A 19,128-nucleotide genomic window follows, 5' to 3' on the forward strand; every position below is an offset into this window, starting at 1 on the left:
AGTGTCTCACCACCCTCACAGTAAAGAATTTCTTCCTACTGTCTGGTTTAAATCTACTATTCCATTTTATAACCATTTCCCCTTTTCCTGTCACTACATGCCCTTATAAAAAGTCCCTCCCCAGCTTTCTTGTAGGCCCTTTCAGGCACTGAAAGGCCACTATAAGGTCTCCTTGGAGTCTTCTCTAGGCTGAAGAGCCCCAGCTTTCTCAGCCTGTCCTCATAGGAGAGGTGCTTCAGTCCTGTGATCATCTTCATAGCCCTTCTCCAGACCTGCCTCCAACAGCTCCACATCCTTTTTGTGTTGGGGGATTTAGTACTGGACACAGTAGTCCATGTGGAATCTTACGAGAGCAGAGTAGAGGGGCAGAATCACCTCCCTTGACCTGCTGGTCACACTCCTCTTGATGCAACCCAAGGTACGGTGGCCTTCTGGTCTGCAAGCGCACACTGCTGGCTCATGTTGGATCTTTCCTCAACTGACACTCCTAAATCCTTCTCAGCACTGCTGCTCTCAAGCCATTTTCCACCCAACCTGTGTTTGTGTTTGGGACTGTCCCAATCCAGGTGCAGGACCTTGCACCTGGCTTGTTGAACTTCATGAGGTTGCCATGGGCCCACCTCTCAAGGCTGTCCAGGTCCCTCTGGATGTCATCCCTTCCCTCTAGTGTGTCCACTGCACTCAGCTACTCAGCTTGCTGTCGTCTGCAGACTTGCTGAGGATACACTTGATCTCACTGTCCGTGTTACCCACAAAACTGTTAAGTAACATCAGTCCCAACACCGATCCTTGAGGAAAGCCACTCGTCACTGGTCTCCACTTGGACACTGAGCTGTTGGTCACTGCTCTCTGAGTCTCATCCAGCCAATTCCTTATTCAATGAGTGATCCATCCATCAAATCCATTTTTCTCCAATTTGGTGACCAGAATGTCATGTGGGACAGTGTCAAACACTTTGCACAAGTCCAAGTAGATGACGTCAGTTGCAGTTTTTAAAGGGAAATTATAAACAGAAGAAAAATGAACTTTTTACATGGACAGATAGGGATAGGACAGAGCAAAATGGTTTTAAACTGCAAGACGAGAGATATAGATGAGAAAGGAGGAGAACATTTCTTAGTCAGGGCAGCTCTCATTTTTTAACTTACATGGCTCTTTGACGTCATGCCTACAGCAAAGGGTAAGAGAAATACTACAGAAGTACTGAAATGCAGTTTATTTTTTGATGAGGAAATGAGGAATGTGCCATGGTTTTCTTTCAGTAGAGGGAAGTGGGAAGAGATATATCCAAGAACTCCAGTTTTGGACTGGAATGAGCAGTTCAGATGCCTTGTATCAATGTACTGTATGACAAGCTTCCACAATCTTGTTCTGTTGAGATAATTTCTGTGAGAGTTTCTGCATAATTGTAGGAGAGATGTTTAAGCTTTTAAAACAAGTTTTATGAGGGAAGAGTGCCCTCTTAAATTCCCTCAAACAAGATTTATGTAGAACATTACTGCAGGATTTCCTCTTCCTTTTTTAATTCTTACCCCACACAGTAAAGCACTCCTTAATTTTGCTTTTTGTCCTTCATTTTCTTCTCTTTATCTCCTGTCCCCAGAAGAAAAAGAAAAACAAGATGGAAGGGTCTCAGGAGTGATGAAAAAGAGGTCTCATGTAATTATTTTCTTTCCTGAGTAATCCCTGCAGCTGCACAACACCGTGCTCTGTCACACTGACATGGACACAGAATGCATAAATGCTATCTTGCTGTACTTCACCTTTTACTTATTGGTTACAACCAACAGTTTGCAATCTAGTGTTTTGTTATAGGCAGGCAGGCAGGCAGGCAATGGATTTGATCAAAGGATCACCTACAGCAGATGGGGTAACTGCACTGGATTCTTTGGTATGATGTATAATGAAAGATGTGCAAATGCAGCATGAAGGACTGTTCATCTTGAGCAGAGTTGAGTTTCAAGGCTTGTTTGTCTAGAGTAGATGGGAATGGGCTGAAGTGGATAGCAGATATTAAGTTGTCATATGTTGGACAGATTGTGTGTTTGTTTCTGAAAGGGATGAAAAAGCAGAAGAGCTTTTAATTTTTTATTGTGCTACCAAGCAGTAGGTGGAACCATTAAGATGATGGAAAAGTCCTACTCAAGTTCTAGAAAAACTGAAATATCTGTTATATTTTCAGGTGTTTCAGAAACACAAACAAATTAGATATTGTGGGTTTTTGGGGTTTTTGTTTGTTTGTTTGTTTGTTTTATATTTTTCATTCATGGGAGTGATTAAAAATCACTGAGAAATAAATTTCTGATGGATGAGACCTATCTTCTCCTCAGTATGTCAAGTGTTCTTTTTCTGTCTTTTTTGAAAATGATCCATTCTATCACTAGTCCATGAAAGAGCGTATACAAAATTGGCTTAACAGTACGAAGAAAATAATGTTAAAAACACTGTACAGAAGACAAGAAATGAATAACATCTTAGGTTTTTTTGTTTGTTTGTTTGTTTTCTCTATTTTTGCATTTTATTTCTGGAATCTTTCATGTTCATATGAAATTTGTACTTAAAATGTTATCTAAAAAGGAACCTCAGATCTCTTACAGACCTGGCCATTAAACAGGAACTGATTGTTCCTACGTAAAAGCACTGTTGTATCTGCGATTTATTTGCTTTATATATTATTTCTCTACTTGTAATTACACCTGAAGGAGAGTCTTTTCCTATATATGTATATATATATATATATATATATATATATATAAGAATAATAGTGATTGTTGGATAAGGATAGTGTTGAATGTAGCTCTTTTTAAATCTCTGTGTGTTTTTTTTTTCTTTTACATACGTAATTTACTCTTGGTGCGTCTTCAGCTCTGCAAGAGTCAACGCGATGAGAATTATTCAGGAGACAGTTCTCAGTCAGGTTAGAATGTTATCATTTACCTTTATATACTTCTGTCCTTGAAGTCGTGGCCAGTCTTTGCTGTGTTGTCTCCTCCTTCTGTGGAGCCTGTGCTCACAGAAAAAAGGCCAGCTGCTCAAATGTTGCACTATAATTGTGTTTGTAAAGTCAATAATAATTCAGTCTACTGTGCAGAGCGCTCAGAAACAAGTTGTGTTGCTGTTTGTTGTATTAAAGCACTGTATCTCATCCCAAAGCTGACATACCTTGTCACTTCCTGCTGCTTGAAATAAAATTGAAGCTGTGCCTATTTGTGCCAGAGTATCTGCCCTGTCTACAGTGTGCAGGCTGAAGCTAGTCATGTCCCATCAGCCCTGAGCACAGTGGTGGTGTTGCAGAACATCTGCACAGCCCTTGCTCTGTGTCTTAGGAAGCTCTGTTTACTTGCATACAGATTCAAGATCTCAGCCAAGAGCTGTTTGCAGAAGTTACTAACGGTGACTTCAGAAAGGAACATAAGGAGATAATCACTCCTTCCAGTGCTGTTTAAATAACACTTTTCCCTAGACATCCCTGGTCTCCTAGAGGAGGCTCTAAAGGACAATTTGAAGTTTGCAATGGTCTTCTGTTGATCTGAGGTAGATGCAGCCCTACTGCCTTATTCTGAGAGAAAGGTCCTTGCACTTTGTTGCTTTCCAAGACCCCAAGACCCTTCCCACAGCAAACACTGGGCAGCACTGCTGTGCATTATAAGGAAGCTTCTGATTTTCACCAGGGAGGATATAATGTACTGAGAGATTAGGAAGTGAATTCATGACATTTACTGCTTTTCCAAGTAACATAAGAATATGTGGAAGCATTGGAGAATTTTGTGGTGCAGAATAAAATCTGCAAGGGAGGGTGAGAGTGGGGATAAGAGACCACGCATGCAATTTGATATCCTCATTATTGTTGTTGCCGTTAGAACGGATCCATGTTGTGTTAAATGGTTTGCTGCTGTGTTGCTGTATTAAATGCAGGTTCTCTTTCTCACTGTTCCTCCTTTCCTAGTAATGGAGTCTGCAAACAGAGGAAGATGAGAACACCTGTGAATTAAGTTGCAGAATACTTCTCACTAGTTAACACAATGTAATTAGCATACTAATCTGTTTGAAAGATTTAGGTGTTTAGACTTTCTTGTTACTGTGACAAGCAAGACTGGAAAGAGATATCATATAAGTCACACTGATAGCTATGGTACAATTAAAGCAAGTAGCCAAAAAGTCACAGGGACTGTTAGTCTGGGTACAGCACAGGTAAGACAGCCCCACATCTTTCTTGTGCTGGGGATCCCAGTGCTGAACGCTGTACTCCAGATGGGACCTCACAAAAGTGGAGCAGAGGAAAACCACCACCTCCCTCTCCCTGCTGGCCAGGCCACATCCTCACAAAATACTCAGTACGCGTGGATTATTTTTCTACCTTCAGTGCAAACTGGTTTAAACCTTCAGGTGCCTTAGGTATTAGGGAGAAACTATTTACTTGGAGGGTGGTGAGGCAGTGGCACAGGCCATAGAAGATGGGGGTCCTGTGTCCCTGGAGGAGTTCAAGGCCAGACTGGGGGTGACCCTTCCCTACCCATGGCAGGTGGGTTGGGACTGGATAGTCCTTAAGGTCCGTTCCTACCTAAGACATTCTATGATTCTACAATTCTTCGTGTTTTGTTACAAATCTGGATGGGAAGATTCCACTCACCCAGTGAAGGGTAATTTTTTTTTTTTTTAATATTTTCAACTACTGTAGAGTAGCTCTTCTATGCCTGTTTCTCTCTCCAGATGGCAGCAGCAAAGTTTCCAGCTGGCTAGCTGACATTTAAAACAAGGAGGGTTATATTACCTCCAACTGCCACTTGCAGCTCTGTTTGCGTGTAAATGTTTGCTCTCACTCCAGTGTCTTTTGAAATCCTGCAAAAGTTAAGGTAGGAAAGGGATTTAGACTTGATCACACTAAATAAATTAATAAAATGTCATGCTTTAATAAATTAATAAAATGACATGCTTTAATTATGTAGCACTTAGATATCAATGGGAAAAGATGCTTTCAGTTTCTTCAGAGTGGACAAGGATCAATTCTTAAGGCAGGAACTGTATTCATCGTTTTTCATCATACTTTTAATTCTGGAGGACTGTATACTAATGCTTTGTTACAGAAGAGCTGCATATATACGGTCTTGACAAAGGTGATGATGGTTGGTCCTGATTCTTCACATAGTGGTTATCTCCCTTTGAAAGCTTTCTGTCATCTCTGATCTTTGAGTGGATCTCCGATACTCTGTGAATAGGCACTATGAAGATTTTTGCAGAGATACAGCGTTGTTGTTTTTGAGGGTAAAGGAGAGGGCAGACTGCATTGTGTTGGAGGAAAATTGCATTTTACAGAGTGCTCTTTTATATATAATTGAGACGTTTTTCAGTCATTTATTTGAGTTTGTTTCATCTGGCTTTTCCATTTGTCTGAATACGAGGGTTTCTATTTATTTTTTTGTTTTAGTAAGTGGCAATTTCAAGAATGACAGCTTGGTGCACAGTTAATTTCCACAGCAACTGGTTAATTGTTTGTAATTGTTCTCAATATGTTGCATTTTTCTTAAATAGCTTACAAATAATTACTGAAATTAAAAACAAAAGCTGTCTGAATATGGAGAGAGCAGATTAGTCCTTGTGCTGGGGCCAGGAGAGTGTTGGCTGAGATGGGATTTTTCTTGCTTGTCAAAATTTCTGGGCAGTTAAACTCAGGGTTGTCCAATGGTCAGTGGAGAGCAACAGGAAGGGTTGCTGGAGGGGTCCACCCTGAAGTAGAATGAACTGTTCATGGGCATGCCACTGCCTATCTCTGTAACTACAGAAGGGTCTTTGATAGCTACCTCAGGCAAAGACAGGCTGGAGGACTGCTTTTAGGCAGCTGAAGTTAGGCAAAGTGAGCTCTCTGCTCCATTGATGGTCTTCTGCTTCTTCCACAGCATCTTTCCAGGCATCCTTAGGCAAGTTGCTTGGTGTGCTCCAAGTTTGTATCTCAGTCCCTCATTCCCCAGTTCTGAGCTGTAGATTACAGTATTTCCCCCACTTACGTGGTACAGTAAAGATTATTTAAATGGTGTTCAGAGTTTGGAAAAGCATTTATTACTGACACATTTTAAATGGTTTTGTTTTGCATTTACAGAATCCCATTCCTTCAAATGCAAGAACAGAAGGAAAGACTCAGTTGATGTTAAGTCGATAACTTCACAAAGTAGTGATGGTAAGAAAATAGAAAACAGTTAGGAATAAGGTTAGAAATAAAGAACAGAGGCAGAAAAACACAGAGTGAAAGAGGAACCAGGCAGGTTCATGGGTGATTGATTGATCAGAGATTTCTTCAGTGTCTTACAACTTCTTTAAAAATTCTTTATTCTGAACTGCAAAGCAAAGCCCCAGCATGAGCATCAGTGTAACTGTGCTGCATGTCAGTGCATGGTGCCTTCAATGAGAGGATTGGTGGCTTCATTGGTGAAGGACATGGAGGGACTGATTTCTGCTGGTTACTTGAGAGCAGAGCTGCTCTTGATCCCACCTATGGCTGCCTGGCAGGCCTGGAATGGTGGTGGCAGAGATTTTCTCCTTCTTCAGTGTGTAGTGAGAGAAGCACACCTTATAGAGTGCAATAATGGGTTTCATTGGAGCAGCTGCAACACTGAAATGAGGGGGCTGCATTCTCTCGCAGAAAAAGCTGTGGCTGACTCAAGTCCATCGGCAAACAAGGGCAGAGTGGGAGTTGCTGGGCATGAAGTACAGCGTAGTGTAAGTGTGTAAGTACAGCTTTCTTTCGGTATAGCTGAAGTGTGGGATGGATGGATGGATGGATGGATGGATGGATGGATGGATGGATGAATGGATGGAGAAAAACTGACAGCAGCAGTGAGAGGTGGCTGCATGGGAGGCAGCCTGCAATGCAGGAAAAGGAACAGCAAAGCAAAAAAGTGCAGAAGAAGAGATTCAGGAGAAACTAGTGGATTCTGGCATGCTGTTCCCTAATGGCTGCCTTTGGCACTGGATAAACGGTGTCAGATAATTAATTTATACTCTGCTATGCCTAAAAAGTGCTCTCTCTAATGCCAGCTCCAAGTTTACAGACCCGGCGGTACTCTTCTATGGCAAGGATCCACTCAATGACAATAGAAGCTCCTATCACAAAGGTGAGTCCTGAGCATTGCCTTTTCTGCGGGCTCAGAGTTTGAAGTTGCCCTTATAGGGAAATACATAGTTTTTGGCAGTACAGCCAGATCTTTACTGCATCTTGTATTTAACAAAACATTTGAAGTTAGACTTTCTTTTCTTAAACCCTTCTGCACCTCTCATTCCAAGACTTAATTATGAAGAAAAAAATAGAAAAGGTAAATAGGGTGTTTGTCCATGCCAGGTGCTCTGCTTGTGGCAGGAAAAGAAACCTGCTTTGTTGTCTGTGCTTGTATAGGAGAAAACGCATGATAATTTATATCATCAGTGTGCCTGCTATCTCCTGTCCTGGTAAACTGGTAAAAACCAGTTTTTACTCTTCCAGCTCTTTGCTTCCTAGCACCTGCCTGTCCATTCCAGCAGCTAACTCCTCTCCTTCTCCACAAGCACAGCCTGTCGTGCCCCTGCAGCAGTTCTGACTGAGATTTTATCTGAGTCCGGGCATTGCCAGGAGCAGTCTTTAGGGTTGCTGCACCATTGCTACTTTCCTGTATCTTCTTCTTCTCCCTCGTTTGCAGCTCAACTGTTGCTGCTCTCTGCCCTTTTTCACCTACACTGAGAAAATGAAGGCTTTACATCCATTGTGAGGATATCTGATTCATAGGTGTTCTTGTTTTTTCTTTCCCTTGGGACTAAATGATTTCTTCTGAGCAGCCTGGCTGTGCTGCAGAACTGTGATGTGGTTATGTGTTGGTCTGCTTGCCTCCAACTATTCTTCATACCCTTCTGCTTTCACTTCCCAGGAGTCTGCTAGTAACAAACAACAGATGGGTACCAGGGACTCAAAGCACACAGTTACATTTTCAGAGTTAAAGGACTGAGGGAAACTACACAGTATTTGCTAGATGGGAAGTAGTGTAATTCAGTTAGTAATGTTACACAGCAAGAAAAATATTTGGTATTCACTCTTCCTTGCCTACCTCCCTAATCTGCTTTCAGGTTATTAACATAATTAATGCTGCCCAGGAAAACAGCCCCATCACTGTAGCAGAAGCCTTGGACAGAGTTCTAGAAATCTTGCGGACAACAGAACTTTACTCCCCTCAGCTAGGTACCAAAGATGAGGATCCTCACACAAGTGATCTTGTTGGAGGTCTGATGACTGTAAGTAAAATTAGTAAAGATGAAATCACTGTTACCAGTGTCATGCATCACAGTTCAGTGATCTGCTACCACAAGCAGCTGAAGCAGAATTGTAATGTATCATATTCACTTAAACGTTTTGGCTTACTTACCAGGATGTGGTAAGACACAGCTATGTCTCAGTCAGTTGGGTGCATTCATTCTCATACAGGAGTGAACACTGTCTCCGCTAGAAACCATATCATCTAATCTGTTTTGTCTCAAGTAGATACTTTTTAGAAACTCTAGAAACATAGACGGAATTAGAGGGATTGTTCTACAGCTACTCAACCTGACAACTAGATGAGAATAGTGGCTTTTACTTTCATCAAGGTATGACTTTGGTCCTCTAACAGTAGCAAAACTGCCTGCCAAAGACAGACTGCCTGGATTTCAACACGGATTGCCCCATTCTGTAATGAACACTGAGCTAATCCTTGTCAAAGTAATGAGAAGGAAACAGAAAATAAATGATGGTGGTTAACGTGAATGATGAAATGCTGCGAGTGGGAATGGAGGGGTCAAGAAGGGCAGTACACTGTAAGGTTAGTAATACCATTTCTGGAGGTCTCGTGCTAGTGTTCCTTGGATCCTTTCATGTCTGTTTTGAAAGAGTTTAAAGCAAGAATTACACTTACAATTCTATTATAGTGCTACAAGTAGGAGCATATGTTCAGCGCCCAGGTGCAGCAGCTAAGAGGGAGCGTGTGTATAGTGTTTTAGCAGGTAATGAGACATGGAAATTATTTCTGCCACCTTGCCTCTAATAACATTGTTTATTTTAGGATGGCTTGAGAAGACTGTCTGGAAATGAGTATGTGTTTTCCAAGAGTAAGCCATCATTTTAAATTTCTCTTTGCATGTGTGATTTCATTTCTAAATGCTAATGACAGAGAAATTCATGCTTGCAGTGGGATGTATGTCTTCAGAAATGGTCATCTAAGTGACTGTAGAGCGAGTGTTGGACTGCCTCCATTTTGGATCTGAAGCAGGTTCAAATAGCTAAAACAGTGCATTTAAAATGTGGAAAATCAGACCAGAAACTTAACTAAATTGTCATTTGTTGATCTATTTCATTTATTTCCAGACAATCAGAAGTGACAAAAGCCACATATAGTGGGCTTTTACAAACTTTGTACTGTGAGGGAAGGAGTCATTTTTCTTAAAAGAATTGTTTTCTAAATAGAATACTGCATGTAAGAAGAAAAAATCCATAAATGCTGTAATTCCCAAATTCTATTTCAACAGATATGAACCTGAGCCATAGTCACCTTTCAGTGCCAAATACTATCAATGATGTTCCACCTTGTATTGCACAGCTCCTGGATAATGAGGAAAGCTGGGACTTCAATATCTTTGAATTGGAAGCTGTTACAAATAAAAGGTACTTGAATCCTTTCTCTGGGTGTCCATGAAACTGTCACTGAGGTGCTGTAGCATGAAGTGCTCTACTCAGGAAAGCTGAAGAAAGGTATTGCAAGTCTGTGAGAGCTGTCTTCCTATTTTCTGTGTGCATGCATGTACATGTCCCTACCACCTACAACATCTACAAGCCAAGCATGCATCAGATTTAAGATATATGCACAGGCCACAGGAAGCTTTTTGCAGGCTGTTGTCTTCCCTGACTTCATCTCCGACCCTCCCAGGTTCAACTCCTGTTCAACTCCTACTTGTTTGTCTCCCCCCAGCTTTCTCAGGTCACACCATCACAGCCCAGTGTTCTTACGTTCTAGATGTCCCACCAATGCCCTCATTCCTGCTACTGTGCAGATGGTCGGGCTGCAAGCAAGCTGCTCCCCTCCATCGACTAAATCACCCTATGATTTTGTGAGCTGTGAGACAACTGTGGCTTTTGATTATAAGGACAGAAACTGGGCTGGAGGATAAGCCAGTGATAGGATCAAGAGCCTGAGATTGATTAATTGATTGTAATGATTGTAAGACGTAATCAATACAGTTTGCATATTGCCAACCTGATACATTCAGGAAGTAGAAATCTGTACTCATGGAGTCGTAAGATTATGTGAAACTCTAAGTTTTTGGCACTTTATCTTATTGTTTTTTAGACTTTGGGATGTGGCTGTGTTGAAATTGTGCTTTTTTCTCTTCAAAAGAAAATGTATTTTTGATTGATTGACAGATACTCAAAACACAAAGGAACAGAGCTTTTAAGCATTTTTATCTGAGTCTTCTTGAAGCCCAAGTTAAAATTTCAAGAATTGGTGAATCTGTAGTGGAACTGTGCCACTTTGCAAAACACATCGAATCTGAAAGAAGATGTAACCATCTGAAACCTAATTGATTAGGCTTTATAGAGGTTCAGGCGTGCAATAAAGGTGCTTAATATTCCCCCCACCTTTTATTGTTAAGGTCTTGGTTTCTTTGACGAAAACATCATTCTTTAGAAGTACTTACATTACAGCAGTGCTATTTTCTGTTGTTTTCTAGGCCACTAGTATATTTAGGCTTAAAAGTTTTTGGCCGGTTTGGGGTCCCTGAGTTTTTGAACTGCTCAGAAGCCACACTGCGAGCATGGCTGCAGGTGATGGAAGCCAACTACCACTCCTCCAATGCATACCACAACTCCACGCACGCTGCGGACGTCCTGCATGCTACTGCCTTCTTTCTGGGAAAGGAGAGAGTTAAGGTAAAACTGTTGCCAGGAGCTAGGAGTTGGGTATGCTTGCTCAGGTGCCACACTGAACTGCCATTTTATATACATCATTCAAAGTCATTTGTTTACTCAAATAATGGTCCGGGATCCATAAAGTTACTCTGCCCTCGAAATCTTTTCCTGTGATGCCTGCAGGCCCACACAGTTTCTCTGAAGTCTGTTGATAGGAGGAAGGAATTTATACTTATAACTAGTGACAGTAAGGGAAAAAAAATCTTTTCTCTCTATTATTAACTGACTGTTGGTTCCTTGTAAAGCTTTGCAGAACATACAAGGTCTGTAGGAGTACTGTTAGTATAGAGCCATTCAGAGAGATGTGCAAAGTGGAAGTGTGCACAAGAGGAAGTTGTTAGGTGACAACACAGTAAAATGTAAATTAATAAAGTAGGGTATGGGCGAGGATAGAGGACTTTGGAGAAGATAACCAGTGTGCACAGTGAGTAAGAAATGGAGGTGTGTCCCTGCGCTCGAGCTTAAGGTTGTTTATTTGTGAGTACACAGAAATGATCATAAATTATTTTGTCGTAATTTTTGTGCCATGTCATGATCTCTCTCTCATCTGTAGGGAAGCCTTGGCCACTTAGATGAAGTGGCTGCATTGATAGCAGCCACCATTCATGATGTAGATCACCCTGGACGGACCAACTCTTTCCTGTGCAACGCAGGCAGTGAATTAGCTGTCCTTTACAATGATACTGCTGTGCTAGAGAGCCATCACACAGCACTGGCATTTCAGCTGACAGCTAAGGACAGCAAATGCAACATTTTCAAGAATATTGATAGGTGGGTCTGCTGGAGAAGGGCAGTATGTCTGCATGGGTTTGTTGTTTGGGGTTTTCAGTCTGGGGCAGATAAGAACCTAACTTTTGAACCAGGAAATGTAATTTGAATGGAGACATTGATAACTAACCTTTTCAGAATCCCAAGTAAACATTATTCTAAAATAGGTTTTGATTCCTCCACCCCCTGTGCTCTGCATTTTGTCACACCATATGTTTTGTATTATTTGGAAGCACATGGGTATTTGGTAATCCTTGATGGACTGCAGTGGCATGGTGCAGCTGGCAGGCCCTTCAAACCCTGCACCTTCCATAGCCATGAAAGCATCAGCTCATGTGGGTGAGCAGCTCATGTGGGTGAGCCGTGTTTTCAACAGTCTGGGAAGGGACAAGGGAAGGACAAGGTTCTGTCTGGCAGGACTGTGAGCAAGAACTACTTTTGTTTCCTAGAAATCACTATCGGACATTGCGCCAGGCCATTATTGATATGGTTCTGGCAACAGAGATGACAAAGCACTTTGAACACGTGAACAAATTTGTGAACAGCATCAACAAGCCAATGGCATCTGAGGAGACCACCTCACATGTAAGTGTCTGCATGACTTTGCACCTTTCGGCGTTTCAGTGAAATTTCTCCAACACAACATAAGGTATCATTTCATTCACACTGAATGAACTTGCCTGAAGGACACAACTGGAATTGTGATCTCACACTTCAGTGTATGAAAAAATACGTCCTTAAATTTTCTATGCATGTCTGGACACTGCATTTAGCTTACTTCTATTTTATAAGCCTTGCTCTCAAAGCTATTTTATGATCCTGGGACATGGAAGTAGATGCTTTTGTAATGCAAAAAAAAAACAAAACAAACAACACCTGTGCCTACAATCCTGCCTCTGAGCAGAGGGACCTCTCTAAGCCTAGGGCTCTAGCTGAGGAAACTGCAGTTTTGTTCCTATGCAATCAGGAGTCTTCAAGCCTTGAAGAACAACTGTTGTTTGCTGACATCTCTCCACCCCAGCCCCATTTCTGATTTCATCAAAAGCAATCTGGGCCATTTTTCTTGTCAATTCATGCACATTAATGCTCCACAGCCAGCCCAGGCCTATTTCATGTGTTATCTATGTGTTTACTAGCTCAGGACCCTCTTTGCCTTCATGTTGCCTTTTGAGGTTGAACATTGTCTGACATGGTTCGCCTGGCAGTGTAACTCACTTAAACAAAGATCATCTTATCACCACTTGGTGAAAGAAGCATTTAATTAGAAATGGGAATAAGTAATAAGGTAAAGTTCAGTTATATTAAAAAATTAAAATAGCTTCCATTACTTCCCCATAACTCAACTTTTTCCTCCATAAACTGTCATGGATGCAGAAACCAATCAGGACTGGTGAGGTTTATGACTTCAGAATGACTTTAACTGGCCTGCCTGTAAGGACCACTGAGCTCCATTCTCCCAGCAGTCTGAGCTGGAAATCACAAATGCATCTGAATTTCATTGGCTTTGTGTACCCTTTGTACTGTTAGTCCCTAGCGCTTCCAAGCTGTGGAGGGCTCACTGGATGTGGCACTGCGTCTGACTTTGCCTGATGCATCTGTGCTGCCACAACTCACAGGCGCAGGACAATGGTTAAACACCACAGAGGTCTCCATCACTGTTCTGCATTGTGCTGCCATCACACCACCTAAGCAGAGCTTTTCACAGGCTTCTTCTCATGGGATAGGCCAGCCAAGACAGCAGTGATTCCACCTTACATCAAAGCACACAGGACAATAATGCCTCACTTAGCAGAATCAGCCACTTTCAGATTTGTCTGCCTGTGCTTAAAACATGTGCCAGACAGCAAATTGCTCCAACTTCTGAAAAACTCCCAATTTCTGAAAAGCTCTCTGAGTTGGCAAAGGGGAATTAGCACTCTCAGATAGCACTGCATGTCTCCCTTTGGCAGATCAGATGTATTTCTCCACCTCCTTCCTTAAGAAATGTCCACGTTCTGGCATCCCTGTCTGTAGGATTGGTTCACAAGTCCCATTGAAACCACAGTGTTTCTAAGCTCCAAATGCAGTCCTGAGAATCTTACTTCTGTTACATTAATGCATCTGTTCTAACAGTTCCTAAACAGCTTATGTATGTTTGCTGTATTTCCTATCCCAATCACCACAGCTTACCTTTAGAAAACATGTTGTTTTCTTTTGTTTTGCTTTTTTTTTAATTCAGCCTCCTTTATCTTATCTGGCTTTTTAAAAACATACTTGAGTTAGAAGCAATACAAGTGTAGCAAAAGCCAGACATCTTAGAGATTTGTTTTTTTTCCCTAGTGTAGGTTGTTCTGTTCCTTATTTTTAATGGTGGCTCTTTTAATCTTTTTAATCTTGAACAGCAGTGTACAAGCAGGTCTAATCTAGCAGCTCTTTGCTGGGCTGCCCATGCTGAAAAAATTAACTGCTAAACATAAAGTTAAAAGATTAATGCTGAATTGGCAACTGCAAAGTATCTGCCCATAAACCATGAAGACATTAACTTAGCAGTGGTGGTAAAAAGTATTTATGTTCAATTTTTGACTCAGAGTTGAATTTAGCAGTGAAGGGAGACCATAATTACACAAATGTATTATTTTGAGTATAGCATTAATGCCATGTCGAGCTGACGTAGAGGCTTTTTATTACTCAGTAAGGAACATAAGATACCTGTGCCCTTCTAATCTATTCAGGACCCAGAAGATGATGTCACAGCAGACATTTCACAAATGCTCAGTTCCCTCCATTCATTCTCCACAGACTTCAGTGGACGCTTCAGTATGTGGCTGCCTTGTAAAAGCAGAGACTGTCTGCCCTCAGTCTGCCACTACTCCATTCTCCTACTGTTAATCTCCTAGATTAGGTGAGGCTCAAATTTAGCAGGTACCAAAGACAAAAGGTATTCCAAGCCTAAGGTACAAAGTCCAGCACAAAAAGGGGCAAATGTCATCAAAAACACAGTGGAACTGAGTGGCATACACTTGCTTTTCTGCCTCTAAAAGAAATTGTGCAAATCAAATCACTCCTCTGTGCCTGCCTCATTTTAATTAGTGAATTAAATCAGAACACATCCACCTCTATGAAGCAGTCTCCTCCCATCAGAGCCCCCAAACTCTAAACACAGCAGTGACAATGTTTTGTCAGCTTGCTGTAGATGGATGACTCCCTGCTCCGATCCAGTTCCCAAAAGGCAAGGGCGACCTACCTTAGCTAACAGAGCCTCTATTTATTTCACAAAATACATTATTTCTGCGAACCTCCCAAACTACTACCAGTGGTGCTGCTACCGTCAGCTACTCTGCAAGGCTGCTGTTCTCAGACATTGCTTTCTCCTCTGACTTCCTGGTACTCTGCATGGAGGGAGAAAGCACCAGGCTGGGTACCTACCTGCCACATAAGCACTGCTAATAATGATACATTTACTCCTAGCAGGGATGCTGGCCATCAGTATTTATAATCAACTCTCTGTTACAGAGTGAAGGCAGTGACTGTGAATGTACAGCCAACATGAAGAACTTTCCAGATAACCAAACACTGATCAAGCGTATGATGATTAAATGTGCAGATGTAGCAAATCCATGTCGTCCCCTAGAACTATGTATTGAATGGGCAGGGAGGATTTCAGAGGAATATTTTGCACAGGTATGTACATTTTTATCACTGGATTACTATCCTGTGTAAGAAGGCGGCTATTAGCACTGTTGTTCCAGTGGAATCTGTCTGGCATCACCATGGACCTTACAGTAGTTTTCTCCCCATTCATGAGAAGAATTCACTCCAAAGTTAGTTCATTTGTTTCTTCTGAAGCTTGTGGTACAGAATGGTAGAAAGGCTTTATACATCATACTTTCTCCATCTAACAGAAACCAAGTTACTTGATTAACTTCAGTAAATTTATTTGTCTAACATTCAATCATCGTCGCTGTTCTAGCTTCTGGTCCCAGTCAATACCTGCCCTGAACAGAGCATGACGAGCAATTCCATGCCTGACGAACCCTTCAACTGAATCTGATGCTGACACTTTCTCTTCTGAGATGGTACCTGAAGGATCATTACCATAGGCAGAGGATGGGGCAGGCCAGTATGCAGGCACATGGGCATAAAAATGCTTAAATTGCATGGGATCCCTAAGAACAAAACTGGAAGCCCAGTTTCCTTTCTTAATACTTCATTTTTTTAACACAAACAGAAGTATCTTTGCAGTGAAACACTCTTTAGGTTTTGTATTTTGAGTAAGTGTTTTCTTAGCTTTTATTTGCTGCTAATGACATGGAAACCTACAGCTTGGAATAGAGAGACAGAAGGATAGATGGACGTCCTAGCATGCCTGCCATGCAAATTCAGAGCATAAAGACAATAGTTGTTACTGGGAGGAAAGAATATTAGTGAATAGGACCTGTTAATTTTATTTTAATCCTCCTGAATACATTTGATTGTTTTCAGATCAAGATCAAGGATTGCTTTGAGGTGCACCTCTCAAGCCTCCACGGTAGCATACTAGCAGGCAAGCTAGTTTTAAATTGCCAATCTTGGGCAGTAGCAAGCCTACAGCAGTATAAGGTGTTGAGAACTGCTCTCCTTTTCATTCACCTCATCTGGTAATTTTGGGGCTGCTTTGCTGCCAAGTCCAGTATTCAGTTCTGACAAAAGTACTTCACTTGTGTGTTACAATTGTGACTGGGCTGGTTGGCTCCACCACCACACTAAGAACAACACAGTCAGCCCTCTTACATTTATGGGCAGTTAAAGGGCATATTCTGACTTCTGTTTAACACGAGAGAAGCAAAGTTCAGGCAGCAACAACCCTCTTACTTAAAAGATAAATGTTTTGGAACAGCAGACATAGCTGTGGAAGAGTTCAAACCTGTTCTTTGCTAAGGGACTCTGAAACTCCATTTTCCATTTTTAACTGGTGTGCCCCAATCACAAGATTACAGTGTTCTGTCTTACTTGAGCTAAGAACAGTCACAGCACCCCAGCAGCAGTACTTGCAAGGTGGAAGAGATGTTAATTTTAGTCCCTGTTCCAGAGGAAATAAAGCACAGGAAGTTCACCTTTGGGGTTCAAACTTTTGTCTGAAGCCTCCCACTGCAATTCACTTAGTCCCAGGGACCTGGGACTGGCCTTTGCTCTTCCAACATGAAAGGCAGGAAAGCTGCAGAGGCTAACTGGTGTTTCATTTTCTTAGACAGATGAAGAGAAGAGACAGGGTCTCCCTGTTGTGATGCCAGTATTTGATAGAAATACCTGCAGCATTCCCAAGTCTCAGATTTCCTTCATTGATTATTTTATAACAGACATGTTCGATGCATGGGATGGTAAGTAGTTCTCCATCTTTTTCCTGGCTCTCAGGCAGCAATTTGTACAGATTAAAAAGAATAATCTCAAACTAGCCATTAGTATGTTTTTCCACAGGGGCAGCACAGTATTTAGTATACAGCCTTCAGTCTGCAGTACAGCTTGATGTTGAATTTGGTTTCTGCCACCATGCAGTGTGAACTTCCCACTTCACAAAAGCTGAGTACTTACCAATTATGTAAAGAGAGAAGGAATAGTAGCTTAAATCTATGTTTTTCTATCTAGGTCTTTTTTCCTGAAAAGCAGAAACCAACATCAAAGTATTTGCATGATAGGAATAAATGGCTAAACTCCTTATAAACTAAGGGATTCACATGAAGGAGAAAGACTGAAAAAAATCTTTCCCTGTTAGCATTAACTTACAAGAGATAGGAGAATGCTGGTTTTAGACAAGGCTGGGCTGTTCTGCTGTACTTTTTGTAGACGTAGCAAAATTGTTCCTCTGTTTCAGCATTTGCACACCTGCCTGTTTTGATGCAACACTTGGCCAATAACTACAAACACTGGAAAATGCTGGATGAGTTAAAATGCAAGAGTCTCAGGCTTCCATCAGAAAACAACAACTGACACTAAAACAAGAAAAACAGACCTCCCAATCTACCAGTTCCACTGTGAATTGCTTACTAACTTGGATACAACGGGGATAGTGTTTCCTTTCAAGTGAAACTAGACTGTTTGTGAAGAACAAAGTATTTTATCTACCATTTTTAAGCTTCTCTGAATTCCACACAAAAATATTTTCAAAAAGGCCATAAACAAGTGCACTTTGGAAATATCATTTTATGGCAGATAAGGTACTTCCAAAACTAATTTCTAGTAACAAATATAAATCTGTCGAATCTTGAATCAAATGCAACTGTATCCGCTAACACTTCACACAGCTGTTTCTCAGAAACAGGTAATCTAGTCACCAGGAAAACAGTAAGTTGAAAAACAACCATAAACACTTCTCAGTTACCTAGCATAAATTTGCTCCAATTCTGCCAATGTTCTTTAGCTCTTTCAACCACAGCTGTAGAGAGAGCGTGCACAGTAGAACAAGTAAACCTCAAGAAACTGGGCACACTAAAAACAAACCCAGCACCGTTAAAAGCAAAACTTTCATTACAGACAATATAAACCTGCCCTTCCTTTTCTATATAAGAAGTGAAATTCCTGTAAATTGGTTATACAGCGGAGGAAAATAAGCAAGTTCTGTGTAATTGGTGCCATCCACATTTTTCTTTGCCATCTTAGATGTTAACATGTGATACTTTGTCAAGTTTTACATATAAACCATTGTGGCAGTTGATCGACATCTCTTTTTATAATGTGATGGTTGTACATGGTCATCAATTTTATTAAACTGATCTAAGCTTTATGACAAGCCATATATTATGCTACATACTTATCAGATGAACCTTCACCTCTAAAAAAAAAAGTTTCCAGGTTATAATTTATAGCAGCATTACAGTTTGTACTGCTTCTTCCTTCCTAACAAAATGCTGCTTTGTTTGGTCACGTAAAAAAAAACCAAAAAACAAAAAAACCCCACAACATTCCAAAAGTTGTAAATAAGTCAGAAAGCAGACATAGTTTTTCATTGGTTTTAAATATGAAATTTATGCTAAAGCTTCCTAAGCACAAATGTGTATTTTTGTACATCTCATTTTAACCACATGCAGACCATGAACATGAGTTCAGATTTTAGACTGTTCTGATTATTCAGTAAAAAATGGCAGAACTGCTGATTTTTAAACACTTTGCACTGCGGGCAAAAGCATCAAATCAGTGACTTGAGTTGAAATGAAGGGTCTCAAGGCAGACTCTTTTCCACACCCTTACACTGTATCTACAACTGAACTAAGAAAGAAATACAAGGAGCTTAGATAGCTGTGGAAGAAAAGTGACCGTGATTGTTTACTGCAGGTAGCTTATGTAATGTGCCAACCTTTTTTTGTATGTTTTGTACCAAGTTTGGAAAACAAAATGAAACATTCATAAAATGTATGTGCAGAAAAAAATGTATATAAGGTATATTTTTGTTAGAA

General features: G+C 41.0%; 1 protein-coding gene across 1 annotated transcript in view; it reads left to right on the forward strand.

Moving 5' to 3' along the window:
- PDE8B (phosphodiesterase 8B) overlaps positions 1-17,665 on the forward strand; it is a 70,324-nt gene extending 52,659 nt beyond the window's left edge. Inside the window, exons 11-22 of the mRNA XM_042875257.1 lie at positions 2,866-2,917; positions 6,095-6,172; positions 7,030-7,106; positions 8,086-8,250; positions 9,054-9,099; positions 9,517-9,652; positions 10,717-10,915; positions 11,508-11,725; positions 12,172-12,307; positions 15,215-15,382; positions 16,929-17,058; positions 17,550-17,665. Of these exons, the coding sequence (XP_042731191.1) occupies positions 2,866-2,917; positions 6,095-6,172; positions 7,030-7,106; positions 8,086-8,250; positions 9,054-9,099; positions 9,517-9,652; positions 10,717-10,915; positions 11,508-11,725; positions 12,172-12,307; positions 15,215-15,382; positions 16,929-17,058; positions 17,550-17,665 (1,521 nt within the window). The remainder of the gene's footprint in view (positions 1-2,865; positions 2,918-6,094; positions 6,173-7,029; positions 7,107-8,085; positions 8,251-9,053; positions 9,100-9,516; positions 9,653-10,716; positions 10,916-11,507; positions 11,726-12,171; positions 12,308-15,214; positions 15,383-16,928; positions 17,059-17,549) is intronic.
- Positions 17,666-19,128: the final 1,463 nt, after the last annotated feature.

The sequence above is a fragment of the Lagopus leucura genome, unplaced genomic scaffold (genome assembly GCF_019238085.1).
Source record: "Lagopus leucura isolate 7727_CA_CO unplaced genomic scaffold, USGS_WTPT01 Super-Scaffold_100014, whole genome shotgun sequence".
Taxonomy (NCBI): Eukaryota; Metazoa; Chordata; class Aves; order Galliformes; family Phasianidae; genus Lagopus; species Lagopus leucura.